The sequence below is a fragment of the Tamandua tetradactyla genome, chromosome 17 (assembly GCF_023851605.1).
Source record: "Tamandua tetradactyla isolate mTamTet1 chromosome 17, mTamTet1.pri, whole genome shotgun sequence".
Lineage (NCBI taxonomy): Eukaryota > Metazoa > Chordata > Mammalia > Pilosa > Myrmecophagidae > Tamandua > Tamandua tetradactyla.
In genome coordinates, this window is record NC_135343.1 from 49,493,166 (window position 1) to 49,514,926 (window position 21,761).

Below are 21,761 nucleotides of genomic sequence, written 5' to 3' on the forward strand. Positions count from 1 at the left end.
TTCTGGAGGGAAGGGGGCAGGTTAGAAGGTTGAGACTTAAGTTACTTCTTTGAGTGGAAGGAGTCCACCATCCCTTACAATTTCATGGATGCCAGCCTACTAAAACAAAGTATGCTGAACATGCTCTTGACCAGTGTGTGGCTTTCTGTGGGGTGGGTCAGAAACCCAGGCTTCTTCTGTTTTAGAGCTCCACCACCCCTTATAACCTCAGAATTTATCAGAATCTTCTGTATCCAGCCAGCAGACAGGGAGAAAGAGCATAGAGGGTCACATGGGAAGCTTTGGGGAGCCAGGTTTTGAAAGGGCAAATGTCAATTAGACCTGTTGAATTTCACTGGGGAGAATTTAGCTCTGTGGCCACATCTATCTACAAGGAAGAATGGGAAATGCAGTCAATCTATGTGCCCAGGAGGAAAAGGAAATAGGGTTTGGTGAACACATAACTGTTACTAACAGTTCAGCAAATGGTTGTTGAATGCATACAATGTGACAAGTTCCACACACCCTGTTGGGTCCCAAGGAGAACAAAATGGACTCTGCCTTTGAGGCACAGGTAGATGATTTCAAAACAACTTGGTATGATCAATATTTGTAGAAAGCATAGGATACATTGAAACTTGGAGATGATATTTAGCCCAGCCCAGAGATGTCTTGAGACGCTTCCTAATGGTGGAAACATTTGTACTGAGTCTTAAGGATGAGTTTAAGAGCGGGGGTATTTTAGACAGAAGCCACAATCACAATAAAGAACGTGGAAGGGAACTATAAGCAATTTGATATTATAAGACTGTAAAGGATGGGTCAAGAGCAGGCAATGGTGGCACAGTGGCAGAGTTCTTGCCTGCCATGCCGGAAATCCGGGTTCGATTCATGGTGCCAGCCCATGTGAAAAAAAAAAAAAGAGAGAGAGAGAGAGAGAGAGAAATAAAGGAAGGGTCAAGGAGGATCAGGAGGTGAAGCTGCAGGGGCTTGCCATAGAGAGCCTCGCATGCTGTAGAGAGGCAGGTGGACATTTTTAATAAGAACTAGGTAGAGATTGGGGGCATTTAAGAGCGTTTGATACATGGGCAGCAATGCTTTTAAGAGACATCACTGGTAGCTGTATTCAGGGTAGCTTTGAGGGAGGTAAGACTTAAAGCGAACAGTGTGGAGGCTTTGCAATCCTTTAGGCAGGAGATGATAAGGGTTTGAACTAGGTTGTAGAGGAAGGATAGATGCAAGAAATAGACAAGATTTAAAACTGGGAAAACTTGCTAATTGGCTATATGAGGGGGTCAAAAGAAAAGAAGAACTTGGAATTGATCCCAGGGTTACTCCGTTAAACCTGCCACTTGCCTTGTCATTAATTGACATAGACAAATAGGTTAAGTAGTAGGTCTGGGAGAAATTAAGTGCAATTTGGGGAATTTTCCACTGATCTGTTGTATAGCAAACCACCTCAAAACTTAGTGGCATAAAACAAGTACCATTATATTATGCTCATGGATTCTGTAGGGTCAGGAATTTGGCCAGGAATGGCTTATCTCTGGTTCACAGAATCTGGGCCTTTGACTGGGAAGAGTCAAATGGGTCAACTGGAATGGCATGAGGATTTCTTCACTCACTTGCCTGGGACTTTGATGGGGGTGATTGGAGAACTGAGCTCAGCATTATAGGATGTTGGCAGCATCCCTGGCCTCTACCCACTAGATACCAGGAGCAACACCTCCCCCTCCAGTTATGACAACAAAAAGTATCTTCCTGACATTGCCAAATGTCTCCTGTGGGACAAAATCACCCCCACTTGAGGACTAGAAGACTATATGGGCCTGAAACATAGAAGTTTAGAGAGATTAAAGTCATCAGCATTTGTTGTAACCATTACAATATATGAGATGTTTCAGGATGTGTGGAGTGAGATCAGTGGATCATGGTTAGAACTCTAGGATGGACCAATAGGAAAGAGGTAAGTATTAAAAAAGAGAGCATTAGAGAGGAGAGAGTAATAGAAAGAAAACCAAGAAAGACAGGAAAAAGTGATAAGTACCTATTCCTAGTAACTGCACATCTCTTCTTAGCCAGCCTCACCCACTTGGCCATAGCAATGGTGTATGGTGGATGCATTAAAAAAAACTAGGCCAAGTAGTCCTTCCCTGTTTATATTCCAAAGTCCTTGTGTTGGAATAATGTAAATCCAGATGTGCTTATGGCACGTCCCCTGTCACATGGCAAAGACTCAGCTGAATGGGTTGAGATGTGCCATAAGTTGATAGTGATCATCTGTGCCTCTGAGCTGAGAGACACTCTTAAAGGAACTTGATGGGAACTTCCTCATACCTGAGGGGGATCTCTTGGTCTCCTAAGAAACTATTTATTTTCTAGAGGTCTTTGAGACTTTTAACTGTCAAATAGTGCTCCTCTGTAGAAATAAAGACAAGGAAAACTGTTCGAAAAGCATTACTTCCATCTGTCTAGCTGCTGGATTGTGAGCCAGGTAAACTGTGAAATGGTACCAAACATACACACATACACAACCTGTGAGCTGTGCGAAAGCTTAAATCAGTAGCAAGCAATTCAACACACTATACAAGTACAGTGTGATAGAAGAAAATGAGACCAGCAGAGAGAGAAGCAAAGGTGAAAACTCAGAGCGAAGGACCCTCTGTGGATAGCATTTCAGCCCCTTGATCCAGTCAACACTGAGGCCAGCTCCAAGCTTGCCCTTTCCAGTTTTGTGAATCAATAAGAGCTCTTAAGTTGGATATCTTTCTCTTGCAAACAAAGGTGCCCTCACACAGAATCTGGAACTAGGAATGGAGTGGCAGACCTCAAACGTGGAACAAATTGAGTCAGTGAAGATAATAGTGGAGGTTCCCCTATCTTTGGGGGAGAAGCTGGGAATCCCTGTTACATGGAAGTGAAACATCTGGTTAAACAGTTACCTTGAGTACTTTGTGCCTCCAACTATGCACCCACCACCCTAAAGATTGGAACTTCAAAGAACTTGGTAGAGAGGTGGCACAACATTGGAATTAGAAATGATAAAACCAGATGCCCCAGCCAGCACACTTCCCCCATCCCCCACTGTAGATCCTGCCTAGCAAGGGTCATCTCTTCCCATAATCAGCCTTCGGTGTATCTGGGGATGAAGGCAGTCCCTGATTGTTTTTCTAAGAGGCAGAGATCAAGGTGATGTTAATCAAAGCCTAAGAGAATGGAACACTGCCTATTCTTGTTGGTCAGGGACCGAAACCACAAGGGTGGCACCCAGATTCAGAGACCCTGACTTAACAAGATCTTTAGCACTTGTTACTAGCCATTAAGGCCACCCAAAATGAAATAATCAGGCCAATCCACTTGGCAAACAGAGATTTGTGGTCATTCTGTTCTTAAGCCAACCCTCCAAGATGCTATAATGCAGAGTAGGTTGCTAAGGCAACAGAGAATCCACCAGAGGAAATCTCCAGAATATCTCCATAGGCATAGTCATAAAGTCAAGGGACATGGGAAGCCCTCCCAGTATGAGGGCTCTAGCGTACAGATAGGCTGAATGAGGACTCACACCACAGCCAACAAACAGATAGGGCTCACAGCTCCTGTTTCGTACTCCTGTTTATCATTTGGGAAGATACTGCTTCCTCCTCTGTAAACCATTTTTAAATGTGTTGCAGCCCTGTCTCTATTCCTTCCCTACCATCTTCATATCTGCATATAGGGCCACCACCCTACTTCCAAGCGTTAGGCAAGTCTTCTTGTCCGCTATCTACTTAAAAATACAACTGTACTGTAACTATTACATATAACATTCAGAAAATGAAAAGGCCAAAGGTACACAGGGGTTATTTTTCCATTTGCATCCATGAAGGGCCTGGGAAAAGACTATAGCCAGCTTTTTTTTTTTTAATCAGTTGTTATTTCAGGTAAGTATAAAACCAACAGATAGGCATACAACGAAAGGGTGTTTGTGTAACATTTATTTTTTTTAGTCCCATCCTAATTTTGACTTTATTTCTCACCTCATCCTATTCCCAATCTTTTCTTAGCCATCCAAACTTGCTTGTTTTCAAACAAAGGCTAAATATCATGTTTCTCTGGAGTTACAGCAAAACCGTCTTCTCTCTAAAAGGGAAAAAAAGAACCTCCAAGATTTATTCTTAGACAGCATTTTTAAATATACATATCAATATATACTTTATCTAAAATAAAACCCTTCATCCTTTGGGATTATTGACATTTCATAGTTCACTGACACATCTCCCATAGTATAATAATTCTACTCATTTTCATGAGTGAGGTGGGAAATGGACTAAAAAAATAGGGTTTTAATCCCTGAGGTGTCAGTTAAAATGGACGAGATTGCCAATTGCCACACAAGATTTAAAAATCAGCCTTAAATAATAAGCATGGATCATGCTATCTGGATAAAAAATCACCTCCGTAGCACAGGAGCCTCTTAGAATTTTGCATCTCCTGGGTCCCACTCAGCCTGCTTTCCATAACCTTCCTGCTATAGTCATCTTTCTTTTGTAAAGGAAAAGCACATGGCAATGGCGTCTGCAGAACCGTTGAGATGATCGGCAAGCAAGAGAAAACAGGTCCGGCTCCTCTAGTCTCCACAGTTCTCCAGCCCCATTTCAAAACTGGGAAATGTCAGCGAATCAATGTTGTTTTTCTACTACTCCAAAAGCTGAGTCAAGAAAGAGCAAAAATCCGCCTTCCTGGCTAGAAAACGGACTTTCCTGATTTTCTCTGCCGCCCTAACAGAAGTGGAGAACCTCAGGCTTCCAGTTCTGTTCCTCTCAAGAAGCAGAACTGGTCAGGTCCTTGGGACACCCCCTGCAGACCCGTCTCTTCCGGCGGTTTCCAGGTGGCTCCTGACAGCTCTGGGGGGGAGGTGGGTCCACTGTGGGGGGTGGGTGGGTGCTGCCTTCCTCCCCCCCACCTAGTAGTAGCGGTTCAGGCTCCTGGTCCCCGGCACCTCGGGCTGGTGGTTCATCCAGATCTCCCTGAGGATGCGCTCCCGCTCCTCCAGCCGCTGCGCGCGCTCCAGCTCCTCCGCCGAGGTGAAGACGTTCTTGTTCAAAGTCCTCTCGAAGCGCCGGTGCCTCCGGGCTGACAGGTCGGACGCGGCGTCGGAGCTGCCGTCCTCACTGTCGCTGCCGCCGTCGCTGCTGTCCTCCCCGGCCTGCAGGAACTTCCTTCCGGGCCGCTGCCGGCAGTCTGTGTGGCAGGAGACCCTCGTCACCACCGCAGCCAGGGTTAGGACCAGCCCCACGCACACGCCGGAGACGAAGTACAGCGCTGCTCGCTCGGGGTTTTCTGGAGGGGGAGGAAGGAGAGAGCGTTTGAGAGAGGACCACTCCGTTTGCAGGGGCCAGCTGGCGCCCGCCGATGTCCCCCACCCCTCACCAGGCCCCACCCCCGGCTTTGATGGGTGCAAATATTGCCCTTCCGTGCTGCAAGTTTCATAATCCAATTATGACTTGCATTCAAAATACAATTATTGGCAAATGGGAATGGGCAGAAAGGGCACATGAGGCTCTTTTATTAATCTTGCAACTTTACGTTGGAAATGACTTCAAGTTGAAAAGCTGAAAGAGGAAATGTAATTATTTAGCACCTATTGAGAGCAAGCAACTGTGCTCAGGTGGCATTTGGTTAAGAGATGGATCTGTCTAAAACCTCTTTTCTTCTGAACCAGAAAAATGTTTGCTCTGGAATTTACCAGGCAACTCTTTGGGCGTCAGTTTAGGAAATGCCTCCCACCGTGTGGTTCTCCCCATAACCCCCACCTCCTGGTTTCACACCCTTGTGTAATCCCTTCCCTTTTTGAGTGTGGGTCGGAGCTTGTGATTTCCTTCTAATGAATAGAATACGGCACAGTCACTGATGTCAATTTTTTCAGATTTGGTTACAGAAGTCACAGAAGACTGTGACTCAGGGTCTCACTGTGCTCACTCCCTCTCTGGCTATTCTCATTCCCTGGCTCTGAGGAAGGCAGCTGCCATGTTCCGAGCTGCCCCACAGAGAGGCGCACACGGCAAGGAGCTGAGGGCAGCCTCTGGCCAACCTCCAGCACCAGCAGGGAACAGGATTGTGCCAGCACCCACATTAGCGGGTCTGGACGTGAACCACTCCCCACTTGAGCTGGAAGTGGCCACAGCCCTGGCTGACACCTGGAGTGCAGCCTCATGAGTGACCTCAAGCCAGAAGACCCAGCTAAGCCAAACCCAGATTCCTGACCCACAGCGACTGAGAGGTAATAAATGTGCGTGGCTTTAAGCCACTAAATTTTAGAGTAATTTGTTATACTGAAAGATATGACTCACATAATTGCACACTGAAAGCCAGTGTGGGCATTTAGGAATGATTTCATCAGGTTAATTGGGAAAGGTGGGGGAAGAATTTGAGCTCTTCCTTGGTGAAAGGAGAAAATAAGCAAGTCAGCTATGAACAATATGCTTGCTGGGCCGGGTGATGACAGCTGTAAGATGTACTCAACCCAGTGAAAGCCTTTGGGTGAACAGCCATCCTTCTCTTGGTGTGCGTGAGAACAGAGGGACACGCTTGGGCCCTGCTGAGCACAAAACTGACACGAGATTGACATCAGCAAATTAGCTTTCTATAATCAAGTATTCACTTGTCGGAATCAAGATATATGATATTACTTAGTGAGTTGTTTAAGAATTGAGTGGGCTCATATATGAGACGTATTCGCTTTTGAAATTTAACAATGTTCTTCAGAGAGCTTTCCAGATCTGAGAATTCAGCTCCACAGCATTCTTTCTCTGACTGCGGCTTAGTGCTTTGAATATAGACCTATTAAAGTTTATTTAGCCATTTCCTTTCCAATTTTTCACTCTTGCAATCAATGCTAGAGTCACATCCCTTTATGCACATGCAGATTTATTTCTGCAAATTAACCACTTAGAAATAGAACAGGCGGATCAAAGGGTTAGCGTGTTAAAATTGTATACAGACTACCGAATTGGATTGATAAAACCACCTAAAGGCAGTGTGATAATTAGGTTCAGGTGTCAACTTGGCCAGGGGATGCTGCTCCACTGTTCTGGTGGTGTGGCCTTAAATCATCAGTTTATCAAATTCATCTATGGCTGGTTACATTTGCGGTCAGCTAAGGAGAGTGCCTTCCACACTGAGTGAGGTTTAATTTAATTAGCTGGAGGCTTAAAAGAGAGCGATCAGAAGAGAGCTCAGCAGCTTAGCATACCTCATCTCAGCACTCTCAGCTCAGCCCAGATATTTGGATATACTGAAAGGAATGGCCCCAGGGAAAGCCACTGGAAACCAGACACCAGGAGAGAAGGCCAGCAGACATCGCAGAGTGCCTTCCAATGTGACACAGAAACTCAGATGAAAGCTAGCTGCCATTCCTCTGAAGAACTATAATTTTGTAGCTAAATAAATCCCCTTAGTAAAAACGGATCCATCTCTGGTGTGCTGCATTCTGGCAGCTTTAGCAAATGAAAACAGGCAGCATGTTGAATCCAGGAGCCTCCAATCGCTGCTTCCTTCTGAAACACCCACTGAAATGATAGCAATGTGAATAAAATAAGCAGCAAGGACAAGGGGAAGAGTGGAAAAGAAAGTAGAAAACAAGAATAATTGATTCAATAGTCAACAAAAGGATGGAAGGGAAGGGAAGGAGACTCAGCTTCTTTCCTGTCCAGTTTATACTCAATAGATACTGAGAGGACAGAGATGGCCCCTGCCTTGATGACATGACAGTCCAGTGGGGAACTAGAGCCGCTGCTCCCCAGTACCAAAGTGAAGGGTGACGAGAGAAGCATGAAGAAGGATCTGTGTAAACACAGAGGCAAGTGGGGAAATTAAAGTTCAGATATGCGGGGGGGTGTGGGGGGGACTAAGAGACCTTCCTAGAACAGATAATTCCTGAGCTGAGATTTGAAAGCTAAGATGGGTTAACTAAGTAAAGAAGATTGGGGAAAATGTTCCAGACAGTAGAAAAGCACAAATAAAAACCCAGATGTATGAATGAGCATGTCTGCGCAAGAAAGTACAAGTGGTTTGGAACAAATCTACAGGAAAGTGTTCAGTTCCTTTTTTTTTTTTATGGCAGCCCTTTAAATATCAGTTGAAAGCTATCATATAGCTAAATTTAGAAGAATACTGATTGATTTTCAACCATCACAGCCACATTTCTGAATGTAATATTCCAGCATGGAAAACAATGGGATCATAACTTCCAGCCTTACAGATGCTATATTTCTAGCCATACAACCCTAACTAATAGTTATATAGCCAACTTCTAATATTCTCATGCACTGAACTTACTGCCAAGTACATTCTGTAAGTCGTAAATTCTGTAAGCATTATCCCCCCACCCCCCTTAAAAAAATTATCCATCAGGGTCCTTCTGAATGTAAATACAAAAACTTCACCTGCTTAAGGTAGGACCTTTGTTCCAGATTGTTAAGATCTTTTACAACCTTGATTTTGTCATCTAAAATAACCTCTCACAGCATGATGTCAGCCACAAAAACCACATATATAACTCCATCCAAGACAATATTGAAGTGGGCAGTGACCTATAACAAGCCTCCAGATAAAGGGGTGCGCAGTGTTCTCCAGGGTGCATGAATTTACCTAAGCCTCTCGGCGTTCAGCCCAGATGTCTCCACCCAGTCTTCAGGCAGACAGGAGAGCTCGCACAATGTGTGACTTCTTCCCCTAGTCTCCTTGGGCTGTGACCCCACCTCTTTGCACCCCCATCATAGCTAGCACATTTCTTTGCTCGCTGGCGATTGTTTACATCTGTCTCCCCACTAAAATGTGCACCTTCTGAAGGCAGGAACTAAATTTTATTAAGACTCTGAATTCCCAGAACCGACAAAAGATTTCCACTACAGGTGTCCAGATGTTCCTACAATTTTTTAAAAATCCATTATATCATCAGCCCCAAGCTCCTGATTTTAGACCCTTTTTCTCCTTCTTTATCATCTCCTCCTCCTTCCTCTCCTCCTCCCTTTTGATGTGTTCTTGATGAAATAAAAGGCAGAGGCAGACAGAGGTGGTGCGATTTCTCTGGGCCCATGACCAGTAGAAGAGGCCAATGCAAACACACCCCAGTCCACGTGCCTCAAAGCCCATCCTTTCCTCACTATCCCTGGTGCTTCTTGGGTACGGATAACAAATGCTGGGAGGCTGCCGACTATACCAGGCTGGGAAGAGAATCAATACAGCTAGTGAAAGCCTGGTAAGCCTTAAACTCTGAGCAAAACAAAAAAGGTTTATTCTCAGAATACACTGGCTTATCTACTGGTAAATTCTGGGCCCCAAGAGAAGGCACTCCCTCTGCCATTAGGTTTGGTTTCCCTGAGGAAATAATAATAGGACAGCCCTTGAAAACCATACCAATCTGCCTTTTCTATGATTAGCGTGTGCCCACCTGCTCAAAATCAACTTGCACAAAGTTATCAGGGCACAAATCAGGGCATAAAAACATGCTATCCGATCATAGAATGAAATGAGCCCAATTTTTATCTAGATTTCTAGAGGGAACAAAATTCTAAAGCCATCAGAAATACTGTCCATGCTTGGGGCAGATAAGAGCCCTGGAGAGGGAATACCATTAACTGGCTAAATCTAGTGATTTGCTTTTCTTTCGTAAAAGGGAAAAGGGCTCCCTCATTTACTACTTAAATGACCTTGAGACAATCAGGACCTCCCTGAGTTTTGTGGGCAGAATACAAGGTAACAAGAATTAAGCATGACTGAGTGAAGAGTGGGAGTGTACTGGAGCCATCAGGGGGGTGGACTCAGAGAGCAGCAGAATTTGTGAAAAGCCAGTGGCCCAGGGAGCGGGACGCCAAAAAGGCAGGAATGGTTCAATCCAGAGTGGTCTCTACAAAACCTAGCTCCAGTAATAAATCAAAAGTAAAAATCACTAGGAGAGAACAAAATGAAAATCCATTTGCTGGAAAAATGAGTTCTGCTGTTTATGGAAATAAAATCTCTCCCAAGGACCATGCCTTGGGCCTGTTTCCTTTGCCAGGGTTCCCTGGGAGCCCTTTTGCTATAAAACAGGCTTGACTTTACCTCAGAAATCTGCCCTGACTCCCCACTCAGGAAAACCAAACCCTTAGCCCCAGACTGGACTATACTCTTTTGTTAGCAGAATTGATTTTCTGCCACCAGCTGCATTAGGTGAGGATAAAGTCATTCTACTCTGTTCAGTGATTCATCAAGGAGCTCAAGTCCTGCCTCTGTCCACACACCAATGGCCCCATCAGGCCACTGACCCTGCCTCAGTCCTCATGAGTCTGAAAGGGTCACTGTTCTGTGCTTTACTCTAGATAAATAGTCTTCACAGCAGGTACACATGTCCCCAGGGGATATGTAAAGCTTTTTCAAGAAGTGAGCAAGCACAGATGATTTTAAGGGAAACTTCAGTGGTCATTGTGATGGTTGGGTTCAGATGTCAGCTTGGCCAGGTAATGGTGGCCAGTTGTCTGGGCAGGCAAGCAGGGGCCAAACTGTTACTGCAACGATATTTTGTGGCTGGTTGCTAGGCCAGAAGGCTGGTTTATTGTCATCAGTCAGTTGATTGCATCTGTGACTGATTAAGTCTACCATCAACTAAGGCTGTGTCTTCCACAAATGAGAGGTCTAATCAATTGGACTTGATTCAATCAGATGGAGACTTTTGAGAGGAGAGAGAATTTTCACTGCTTCTTCAGCCAGCGAGCATCTCCTGTGGAGGGCCATCGAGACTCTTCATCGGAGATGCCATCCTATGCCTGCCCTATAGATTTTGGACTCTTGCGTCCCCACAGTTGCGTGAGACACAAATCTCATATTTACAGATATCTCCTGTTGGTTCTGTTTCTCTAAAGAACCCTGACTAATACAGTCATTTTCTTCATTCTTTCCCATACTGGATTGGCCTTGGAGGGCGCCTGTGATGGAGGGATGTGTTCTTTCCTACTTCCCCTTCCAGTTGCCCTCTCCCCATTTTACAAAAGATGGAACTTCTCCCAAATCCCTTATGCTGCACTGCCCCAGGATGGGAAAATGGTCACCAAACAAAATAATAATTCAAACTTTCGATGTCAGTGCTGAGGAGCACTGAATGCCTCTGATGTAGGTGTGGTGGTGTGAAGCTGTATGTCTCCCCAAAAAACATGTTCTTAAATCTATTCCATTCCAGTAGGTGTGAACCCATTATAAGTAGGACCTTTTGAGGAGGCTACTTCAGTTAAGGTGTGACCCTCCTCACTCAGGGTGGGTCTTAATCTTATTACTGGAGTCCTTTATAGGAGGATGAAATTCAGACAGAGAGAGAGAAAGCCACCAAAAGAAGCTGGAGTCAGTGAAACCTGGAAGAGAAGGGGGAGATCAGGAGAGGCCATCCTGTGCCTTGCCATGTGACAAGCTAAGGACCAAGGATCCTCAGCAGCCAGACCCAGAATGCATTCTTTGGTGAGAAAGCATTGCCTGGATGATGCCTTGATTTGGATTCTCTTTCAGCTTCAAAACTGTATACTAATAGATTCCCATTGTTTGAACCAATGCATTTCATGGTATTTGCTTGAGAAGCCTAGGAAACTAAGCAGAGGGTAACATGCTTTTCCAAGTCAGTTTCCAATTCTTAGTTTTCAACAAAACTGAAGGAAGACCTAAATGAAGTTGTCAGCTGATAGGTAATAAAAATAATTTCTAATGACAGATCACTCTGTTTTTTGGCATATAAGTCAAATTTAATTCAAACACTTAAGTGAATTTACTATAACAAAACTCCTCTTGTTCCCATCTACTTATTTGTGTGAACAAGGCCCCTCAACATCTATATGTATAAAAATGAAAAAAGGGATAGAATTTCCACTAAACCATGCCTCATTCTTGCAATAAGTGACATTTATCCATGAACGTATACACTAATTGGGGGTGGGGGGTTCATTTGCTAAAGTTGCTGAAATGGAGATACCATAAAATGGGTTGGCTTTGACAATGGGATTTATTAACATACAAGTTTACAGTTCAGAGGCCATAAAAACATCCAAATTAAGGCATCAACAGACAATGCTTTCTCCCTAAAGATCAGCCACTGGCCATCTTCAGCTCCTCTATCACATGGTCAGGCTGGTGCTTCTCTACAGGGTTCTTGCTTTCAGTTTCTTGCAGCTCTACCTGTGGCTTTCTCAGCTTCTGGGTCTTTCTCTCTGTGTTTCATTCTCTTATAAAGGAGACCAGTAAGAGGATTAAGACCCTTTCTGCATGAGGTGGGTCACATGTTAACTTAAGATCCTGGTCACCAAAAGATCCTACTTACAATGGGTCCACAGGAATGGATTAATTTTAAGAATCTAATTTTCTGGGGTCCATAAAGTCTCTGAACCATCACAGGAGGCAAAGATCAATTCCATGCCTTCAAGAATATATTTCCTATAAGTTTTAAATTTTATGTTTAAAAACTGTCCCTAGTATCTTCTTACCTCACCCAAAACATATCTCACCCTGAACTCAACTTCTTTGACTTCAAAGCAGCAAGTTTTCTTAGTCTCTCTCTCCCTTCCACTGTCTCTCTTCCTGCCTTCCTTTCTCCCTCCAAGTGTCCCCTCTCTACCTGAGGCTCCCCCATTTTCCCAGTGCCTATGCCCCAAGCCCAAGGTCATCTTTGGTTCACTCTTTTACTTTCATCCATGAAGTAATCATTCTTAATCATTCTCATATCTCTTTCATCCCTTCCATTTTCCCTGCCACTTCCACACCCGATGATTCTTGTAGCCTCTCAGCTAGACAATCTGATTCCAGTCCCTCCCACACCCAATTCACTTCACACAGATGCCAAGGCAATATTTAAAAATCTGATTCTGTTATGTGACTCATTATTTGGGAAAAAAAAAAAAAAAAAAGGACTCTCAAGGCCTTCAAAGGTCTGCTTCCAATCTCCTTTCCCAAACATAGCTTCCCAGTCTCCTCCAGAGGAATCCTTCCCTCCAGACAAGCCAAACACTTCATTGTTCACCCCAACCCACCAACACCTCCAGGCATGCCCATTCCTGACTCCTGGTCTGGAATGCCAGAATGAGGGCTCCTTGGCTGGGTCTTCCCTATAGATAATTAACCTTCAGTAAAACTGAGCCGATCTCTCTTGCACTGACATGGTGCTCAAACTGACAGGTCTTGAACTTCACACATATTTAATCCTCCCTTTAGTCAGTATGAAGTATTATATAGGAGCTTTATTAGAGTTCTGCTAAGGGTCACTTCTTTATGAGTGTAAAAAAGCTTCCACATAGGAGGACTTTCCTATAGAATATTATGATGAAAATCTACCCTTAGGAAAATGACAATTTAAAACATCCTGCATGTGCTTTGGTTTAGTAGGTATGGCTTCTAGCAAACAAATTAGAGATCCATTTGTAATGCCCAGCAGGCATTGGCACCAAAAATATTTTGATTTCTTGCTTTGGTCAGGCTTTACCTCCTTAAGCAAGCTAAATAAATCAAGCCAATTATAATTAAGTCACAATTTTTCTAAATGAAAATGAAACAAACCCAAGAGGGGGTAGACCCCACTGCTAATACAGCCCCCTTGAAGGAGACACACCAGTGGGAAGCTACCTGCCCTGAAGGTCAAGAGGAGAGATTCTGCAAGAAGAGTGAGAGAGGGACAACTGTAATAGGCAGTCTTTGTACATCCTCTTTGGATGGGCCCTGAGGCCAAATTCTTGTCCTCCAGCTCTCCTGCAGGCAAGGTGAGCACATGTCCAGCCAACTAACAGATCAGAAGCAGACCCAATACTGCATCTGTCTCCAGCCACTTCCAACCTCAGGAAGATAACTCCCCAACTAACTCCTGGGTCCAGGAGTAGGAGAAAAGGACACATATTCATTTCTACTTAATTTCTTGCATAATTAATCCAATAAACCAATTTATTTTCCTATATTTTAAGTGCATAGCATTATAAGAGCTTAATTCTCTTTGAAATTGGCTGCCATTTAAGATCTCTAGAAAGCTCAGGTATTCATTAAGGCAGCAAACACAGCCTGGTCTTCTCTGGAGCCTGAGTCAGGAGCTCCATAACCCTGTTCCCATTTCATGAAAATGTGCCTAAGTTACCGTGGTTTTCAGATCATGAGAATCCAGCATACTCCTATTGGCCGCATACAAACTCCAATTAAATAAAAGTCTAGAGAAACAAAGACTGAATGGACAGAGAAGAGATTGGACTGCATCCTTTGCTTTCCAACCCCTTCGCAGGCAGACTCTCCTTACACATCCCTCTCCCAATATTTCTGTCTAAGAGTGTTTAAATATACATATTACATCTGCACAGTGAAGATACCAAGACACACACTTCGGGAAGAGAGGGAGGAATGAGAGAAGAGAGGGAGAGAAGGAAGGAAGAAAAGAAGGAGAGCGGGAGGGAAGACAGACAGACAGATAGGTAAGCAGATATGAAGACAGAGGACACATTGAATGAGCTTTTGTTTACTGAATGCCTTCCTTTGCCAGGAGGCAAAGTCTTGTTTTAAAGATGAGACCGCAAATGCAGGTACTCCATCCATTTCAGCAGGATGGAAAACCACACTTGATACTCAAGGTAGAAAAACAAATTGTTTTGGTTTTCACACTCCCATCCTCACCTCACAATTACATTGGCCTAAATTTGAAGGCAGTTTTGAACTCAGTCTTGGAAAACTGTGCTTTCCTATACTTTAGCCCACCCTCTCCAGCTTCCCAGTTCTGAAAGCATACTCTTTTGCCTACAGCAGCCCCAAGTCATGAATTTCCAGAGAAGCCTAGTGAAAGCCACCAGGGAGGGCAGGGGAGGTAATTGGGCATCACTGGGTCCCAAGCAGGTGACTCAGGACTAATTTCATGATGATAGAATTCATGTCATTTTTCTTCATTCTTCCTCAAAAGTCAAAATTAGAGCTCTGTGGTGGCTTTTTCTTTTTTTCCCTCTAATACCTTCTCCTCTGAGTCACCTCCTCTTGGCCAATGGCCCACCCTGGTCTTAACCAGATCCAGACAGCTGCTAATTGCCAGGAAACAGAGTAGGGGTGGGGAATGGGGACTATTATGGGTTGTTTTCCCTTAATAAACAAAAATAAATGTGTTGCTACATCTTGTTTCCTGAAGGGTCATCGCCTTCTTGGGCAGGAGGGGCCCTCTATAGAGGTCACATGCACCCTGTGAGGTCAAATCATGCCCAGCACTTGCAGCAGGAAGGGCCAGCTTAAGAGCAGGGAAGCTATTGGTGGCTGTATGGGACTTGGTTTTCAAAACCGATATTCTGGCTAGTTTCTAAGTGTCTTAGGTGAGTGTATTACCAAGATGCTGTTTTTCACTCAAATAAGAGCATGGAAGCTATAGGTGGCTGTATGGGACTTGGTTTTCAAAACTGATTACACTTAAGAAAGGTGTAAACTTTCCCCGCCAGGACCCAAAAGCACGTCACTCCCTTGAGTGGGAAGCAAAGTTTTAAAAGTAGGCTTTGAAGAGAATGGGGCTTGTGCAGAATTGGGAAGTGCCCAGCATAAACTCTTTTCTCTGAACTCCCAAAGTATGTCTCTTTACGGGATCCTGCTCCATTCCTGAGGAAAGGGAAGACTCCCACTAATGGGCCTGCCCTATCTGAAAATCTGGGATATGCTTCCTTCCTTCTCCCTTCCATCCCTACTGGTTCCCCCTCAGGAAGAAGGAGCATTGGAGAATACTCCTTCATCCTTCCCCCTCTTCCCTTCCCCCATCCCAGGCAATAAGTACCCCCTCCTCATCTTAACCCACCCCACTCTACTGGCTTCCCCTGCAGTAAGAAAGAGCAGCAAGTTCTACAGCTGCCCTGGGACTCTCAGAGAACTGGGTAGAAGGCCCTGGAACTTTCTGTAATCTGGCTTTGGCATTGCTGGTACTGAATTGGAATCCTGATTTTCTGGCTCAAGTCTGGAAGGGAACAAGTTTGAGTTAATTAGCCCTTCCAGTTTAGGCAACACCTTATGAAGCTGCACAATAATGGGTTCTGTAAGCGTGGTCTTTCTGCAGCTGAGGGTAGCATCCATGCAGTTCATTTTGGATTCCCACAGCATCCGTGACTCACTAAGGTCAGGGTCTCACAAGGATTTGTTGAATTAAATCATGAATACTCAATTCCTAAAAATCCACTCCATAAGTGTATTATACATGAATATATGCATGCATATCACAGTACATTCTTAAAGAGTAGAGAATAGAAAAAAATTGTAAAATCACCATAATCTCACAACCTGAATATTATAACACACTGCTAATATGGCCAAGTCAATTTTCTTCTGTTCTTTCTCTTTCTTTTATATAATTATATACATTTTTATTTCTTCATATTTACTCATTTATATCTTTCTCTTTGAATATATGTTTCAGACAATGTATATAACATTTTTCCGTATTGCTACACAATTTCTCCAGCCATCACACAATGCTACATAATTTTCTATTTACTGAATGGCCCACAAGTTACAAAAATGGTTTCCTACTTTTGAAACTTTGGGTTGTCATGAACATTTTATTTAAAATTATGCTGGAAGGAATATCTTTGTACTTAGCATTACTTCCTTTGTTTGTTTTGTATACTGGCTTACAAAGCTTTCTCATAAAAGGAATCTCTAGGCACAATTTTATACCTGTTGATAAGCATTGCCTAGAGGCTTTCTGCGAGTGTCACATTAATTTATCTGCCATCAGCAGTGTATGAAAGTACAGCTTTCACCAAACCTTCTCCAACAGGGAATATTCCAACTGCTAACATTTTACAAATTTTACTGGTGAATAAATAGTGACTTTACCCCATAAACATTTACTGAGAGGAAATGCCATGGACATTGCTTAAGTGCTAGCGACATTAAAAGTCCCCAACTTTCGAGGAATTTGCAATATAAAGGGAATTACAAAAAATAAAAATAAAAAAATAAAGAAGAAAGAAAACTACAATGCTTTCTCAAATTCCCAGGTTTGTGATTATCACCAATTGGGTGGTAATGGGCCAGGCTCCTCCCTCATGCCAAGGTCATAGGAAAATGAGATTCAGTACATCTGTAGCTCCAGCTAAATACTATATAGTCAGCAGAGCTTTACTTGGCATGCAGTTATGCATTCAAAGGATATTGTTAAATGAAAAAAACGGATGGTCCCCAAAACTTCTGCACTGCAAACAAATTACTGTAAACAAAGTCAAAAGACAAATGACAAAATCAGGACAAAGAATTGTGACTGGTAACAGAGTTAAAGGGCTAATAAACAAAAAAATATCTAGATGTCATTAAGGAAAAGACCAGCAACCAAATAATGGAAATGGACAAAAGATATGAACAGTTCAAGAGAAAGGAATACAAATGGATCTTAAACATATGAAGTGACGTTCACCTAAGGCAGGTGTTAACAATTCTGGCCTACCATCTAGTATTTTGTAAATGAAATTTCATTTGAACACAGGCCCACAAATTTCTTTACGGATTATCTTTGACTGATTTCATGCTACAACAGCAGGGTTAAGTAGTTGTGACAGAGTGTGCATGCCCCACAAAACCAAAAGGATTTACTATCTGGCCTTGTACAGAAAAAGTCTGCCAACCCAATGGCCTAGAGAAACAGAAATTAAATGACACTGAGATACCATTTTTTTATCTATCAGATAGTATAAAATTCAGACATTTAAAAACACGTTTGCAGGGCTTCTCATACATCTCATACAGTTTAAAGTGGTGAAAGTCCCTTAAGTGGAAATGTGATAATATTTATCTTAGTTAATAAGTTACATATACTTTGATCCAACAATCCCACTTTGGGGGGATTTCTTCTACAAACACACCTGACCTTTGGGGAATGATGCAGGTCAAGGTCTTTTACTGCAGCTCTGTTCGCTGCTTCGTGTGAGTAAAGATTCAAACCACTCCAAGTGGTGATCAACTGAGGACTGGTTCAAATACAATACACCCCCACAATGAGACAGTATGCTGTTGTGTAAAGGATGAGGAAGCTCTCTATATACCAATATAAAATGTCTCCATTATATACTACTAAACCGTATGTATAACATGCAGCTTATGTATAAAGGTGGGGAAGGTGAGAATATCTGTTCAGATTTTCTTACCTCTGCTTAACAACTCCATAAGGATGCCTTGAATCTTGGTGATGGACAGGTTTGGGAAAGGGATGGAGGGAGCAGGGCTGGGGCAAGACTTCTAATTATATGTCTTTTTAAATGGTTTGGTTAATGAACCATGCTCATTCATCGATCTATTAAGCATGTACTAGATGCTGAGGACAATGCATTTGAAAAAACAAAAAACAAAACTCTGTATTCCTTGGTGTTTACATTTTAGTGGAGGGAGGTAATAAACAAAATAAATATATAAAATATGTAGTATTAGATGGTGACATGATAAGGAGGAGAAAACAGGAAAACAGGAAGGAGGATCTGAGGTATGGGATGTGGTGGGTGTATGGGGGATACAGAGTGGGCCTCACCCAGGGGGTGTCTTTTGAGGAAAAGCTAAAGGAAGAGTGAGCTGGTTAATGTACTATACTTATTCAAAACTTTTAAAAAGTCATTCCATGCAATCTTTCTAACAATTCTGTCGGAGGTTATTAATGAGGTTATTTTTATAAAGGAGGTATATTCCTCATAAATTATTTCATCATGTTCCCTATGGGTTGCCTGCAAATAATTAAAACAGGAAATGTTATCTCCTCCCATCTAAGGCTGAGAAAGAGGGAAACAAAATGTGTAGGGAGAACATAGCTGGGCGCCTAAGCCAGGGTGGGGGAGTGAGGGGGTCAAGATGATGCTGACAGAGCTCTGAAGACTGAGAGGCACTTAGCCAGCCCAGGGCAGAGGGAAGAATTCCTCAAGGGAAGTTACTTGTGCAAAAGCAAAGAAGTGAGAGAAAACCTGGCAAGTGGTGTAGAATTTTTGGAGCAGAGGTCTTGGTTAGGGAAGGCTGACCAAGATGAGATCAGACACTAAAAGTTCTGGTAAGCCAATAAGAAACTGCAAGTTGACCTACCCCAAACCATTCTCTAGTCTCTTCTCTCTTGCTTGCCTCTATTCTAAAGCAGATTTTCTTAACCTCAGCACTACTAATATCTTGGACCAGATAATTCTTGGTGGTGAGGGGCTGTTCTGTGCGCGTAGGAGGTTTGGTGGAATCCCTGGCCTCTATCCACTAGAGGATAGTAGCAATCTCCCAGTTGTGAAAAACGAAAGCATCTCCAATCATTGCTGGAAGTCCCCTGAAGGACAAAATGACCGTCTGTTGAGAACCATTTGGTCTAGAGGCGAAAAAGTAAAATTCTCACTTTTCCAGACTCCCTTGCAGCTAGAGATGATCATGTGACACAGCGATGGCCAATGAAATATGAGAGAAGGTCTGCTGGAGCCTCCTTCCCTCTTTTGCCTTCCTTTTATCTTGAATGAGGATATGAGCAGCAGCAGTCATTTTGCAGCCATGAGATGACGAGTATAAGAGGAAGGCCTGAAGAATTACACAGATTTTGGCCCCTATATTTTTGAGCCAATGGGCCAATCCTAGCAACCACCTACCCAAGAATTCATGTTATTTGAGGAAAATGATTTACTTATTTAGGCCTCTAAGTTGATGTTTCTTTTTATTTGCAACTGAATACAATCCTGTTAGACCATATAAAAGTGTTTCGATTTCATCCCCAAAGATCATGAAGAGCCACTGAAAGATTCTAAAAGATAAAAAGAATTATATCATCACAACTGCATTTTGAAAAGATCATTTTACTAGAAAAGACAGACTGAGAAGCAAGAAGACTGGTGTTGGGAAGATCATGGAAAGTACTATCATGGCAATGCAAGTAAAGACGTGACGAGAGTTTGAATCAAGTCAATGTTGGTGGGAATCAAGGGGAAGAAATACATTTGGGAGACATATGAGAGGGAGAACGGGCTGACCTGAACCAAGCTGACATGCGCAGGGAGGCAAAAGATGTGTCAATGGTTAAAAACCATATTTCTGTGGGTGATGACCCAGATGAGTCCACAAAGAAGGAGCATCTTTAAAGAGAAGGACAATATTCCATTTTAGAGCAGGTTGATTTTGAAATGCTTAAGGAACAGCCAAGTGGCAATGTTCGGGACATTTAGATACACAGCTCTGGGAGTCAGAAAACAGCAGACAAGTGGTCATTTTTAAATGAATGCATGACATAATTCAAATTGTGAAACTTTAATAAAATAACATTACTTATTACAAAAGTAATACAAATGAATTATAGAATGCATAAAAAACACAGCTAAGTGAAAGAAGACTAAAAATACACAGACACATGCACATAAAATCCAAGCACCAGATATACTCTGCAGTAAAACATGCTAACATATACACATGAATACAGACACATAAATAGGATCATAATGCTCTAGCTATGGGGTAACCGGCTTTATTCACTTAACAGCACATCAAGAATATCTATTTCAATTAATATTCAGCCATTTTTACTAAATTTCTGGTATTACAAATAGTTCTGAGATGAACTGCCCACACAGTAAATATTTTGCCCACATACCTATAGTAGAATTGCTGGATATATGGTTTATATATGTTTTTAAGGCTTCTGATAGACGTTGCCAAATCATTCTCTAGAGAGGTTGTTGCAATTTATAATTCCATCAGCACTGTGCATGAGATCTGATCACTCAAACCTTTCAGAATTTTATATAATAAAAATAATTTCATTATCTTCATTTTGCATTTGTTTAATTGCTATAATTTTGGCTATTTGCATTCTTCTTTTGTAAGTGGCAGATTCTTGTCCTCTGTCCACCTTTCTTTGGGGACACTTTTATTGATTTGGAACAGTGCTTTCATTGTTTTAACCTTTAATCCTTCCTCATAAATGTCATATAATTTTTTCACTTGTCCTTCACTTTTAGGCTACATTTTAATAAACAGATATTTAAAAGTATGTATAATCAATGTGTGAAATGGCTGTTGTGAAGAATAGGGATCAAGATGTATCTAGAAACAAATGAAAAAACTGGAGCACTATGTGAAAGGCTCAACTGAGGCTGGAGGCCAATAGTTTCCAGTGGATTCAACCTGCAAACTTGTAGCAGTGCTTGGCAGCTTGAGTGAGGAGGGAGAAAAGAGAGCATAGGATTCACTCAGAGTTAGGATTTCATCTGGTAGGTTCATCAGAAAGAGGACAAAGGAATAAAAGAAATGTGTGGATTAGCAAGTGTGTTACTGAAATGATGGATCACATGGATAGGACAAGAGAAAACTGATAAAATACGCATAGTCGGGGTCTCTATAGTTGAAGACCAGATACAATATAATAAGAAAAGTATTACAAAATTAAGAAATTTCCCACGGTGTCCTTCTATTGCACTTTTTCTTATTGCTTCTGACACATTTATTCTATTTTCTTCTTTAAACACATTGGCTATTTGTATCTGTTATATTCACCTTCACATATTTAAATTTTTTTCATTTCCTTTGCAATCCAGGAGTGTTCCACATTTTGGAATCAATTTCCAACTGTCAAGCCCATTTACTAGATCTAACAGTTTATTTTAGCTTCTCTGCTGTTCATTTCTTCGTATTCTCTTTCTATCTCTGCCTACACTTATCTAAAAGGAGCACTGTCTTCCTGTACCCCTAGAAGTACTTTAATTCCAGAGTATTGGGTAGGAGGGAGGGACGGTGGAGGAGAGAGATAGACAGTTTCTGTGCCCTTTCAGCCCTGACAAGATCACAAGACACACGGTAAACACCAGCCCTTT

The 21,761-nt window shown here is 42.5% G+C and overlaps 1 protein-coding gene across 3 annotated transcripts in view; it reads right to left on the reverse strand.

Annotated features, from left to right (window-relative positions):
* Positions 1-3,936: 3,936 nt before the first annotated feature.
* Positions 3,937-21,761, reverse strand: part of EVA1A (eva-1 homolog A, regulator of programmed cell death) — a 58,152-nt gene continuing 40,327 nt past the window's right edge. For all 3 annotated transcript variants that reach the window (XM_077134691.1, XM_077134688.1, XM_077134690.1), the window contains exon 3: positions 3,937-5,298. In XM_077134691.1, coding sequence (XP_076990806.1) covers positions 4,922-5,298 — 377 coding nt within the window. In that variant the 3' untranslated portion in view covers positions 3,937-4,921. The remainder of the gene's footprint in view (positions 5,299-21,761) is intronic.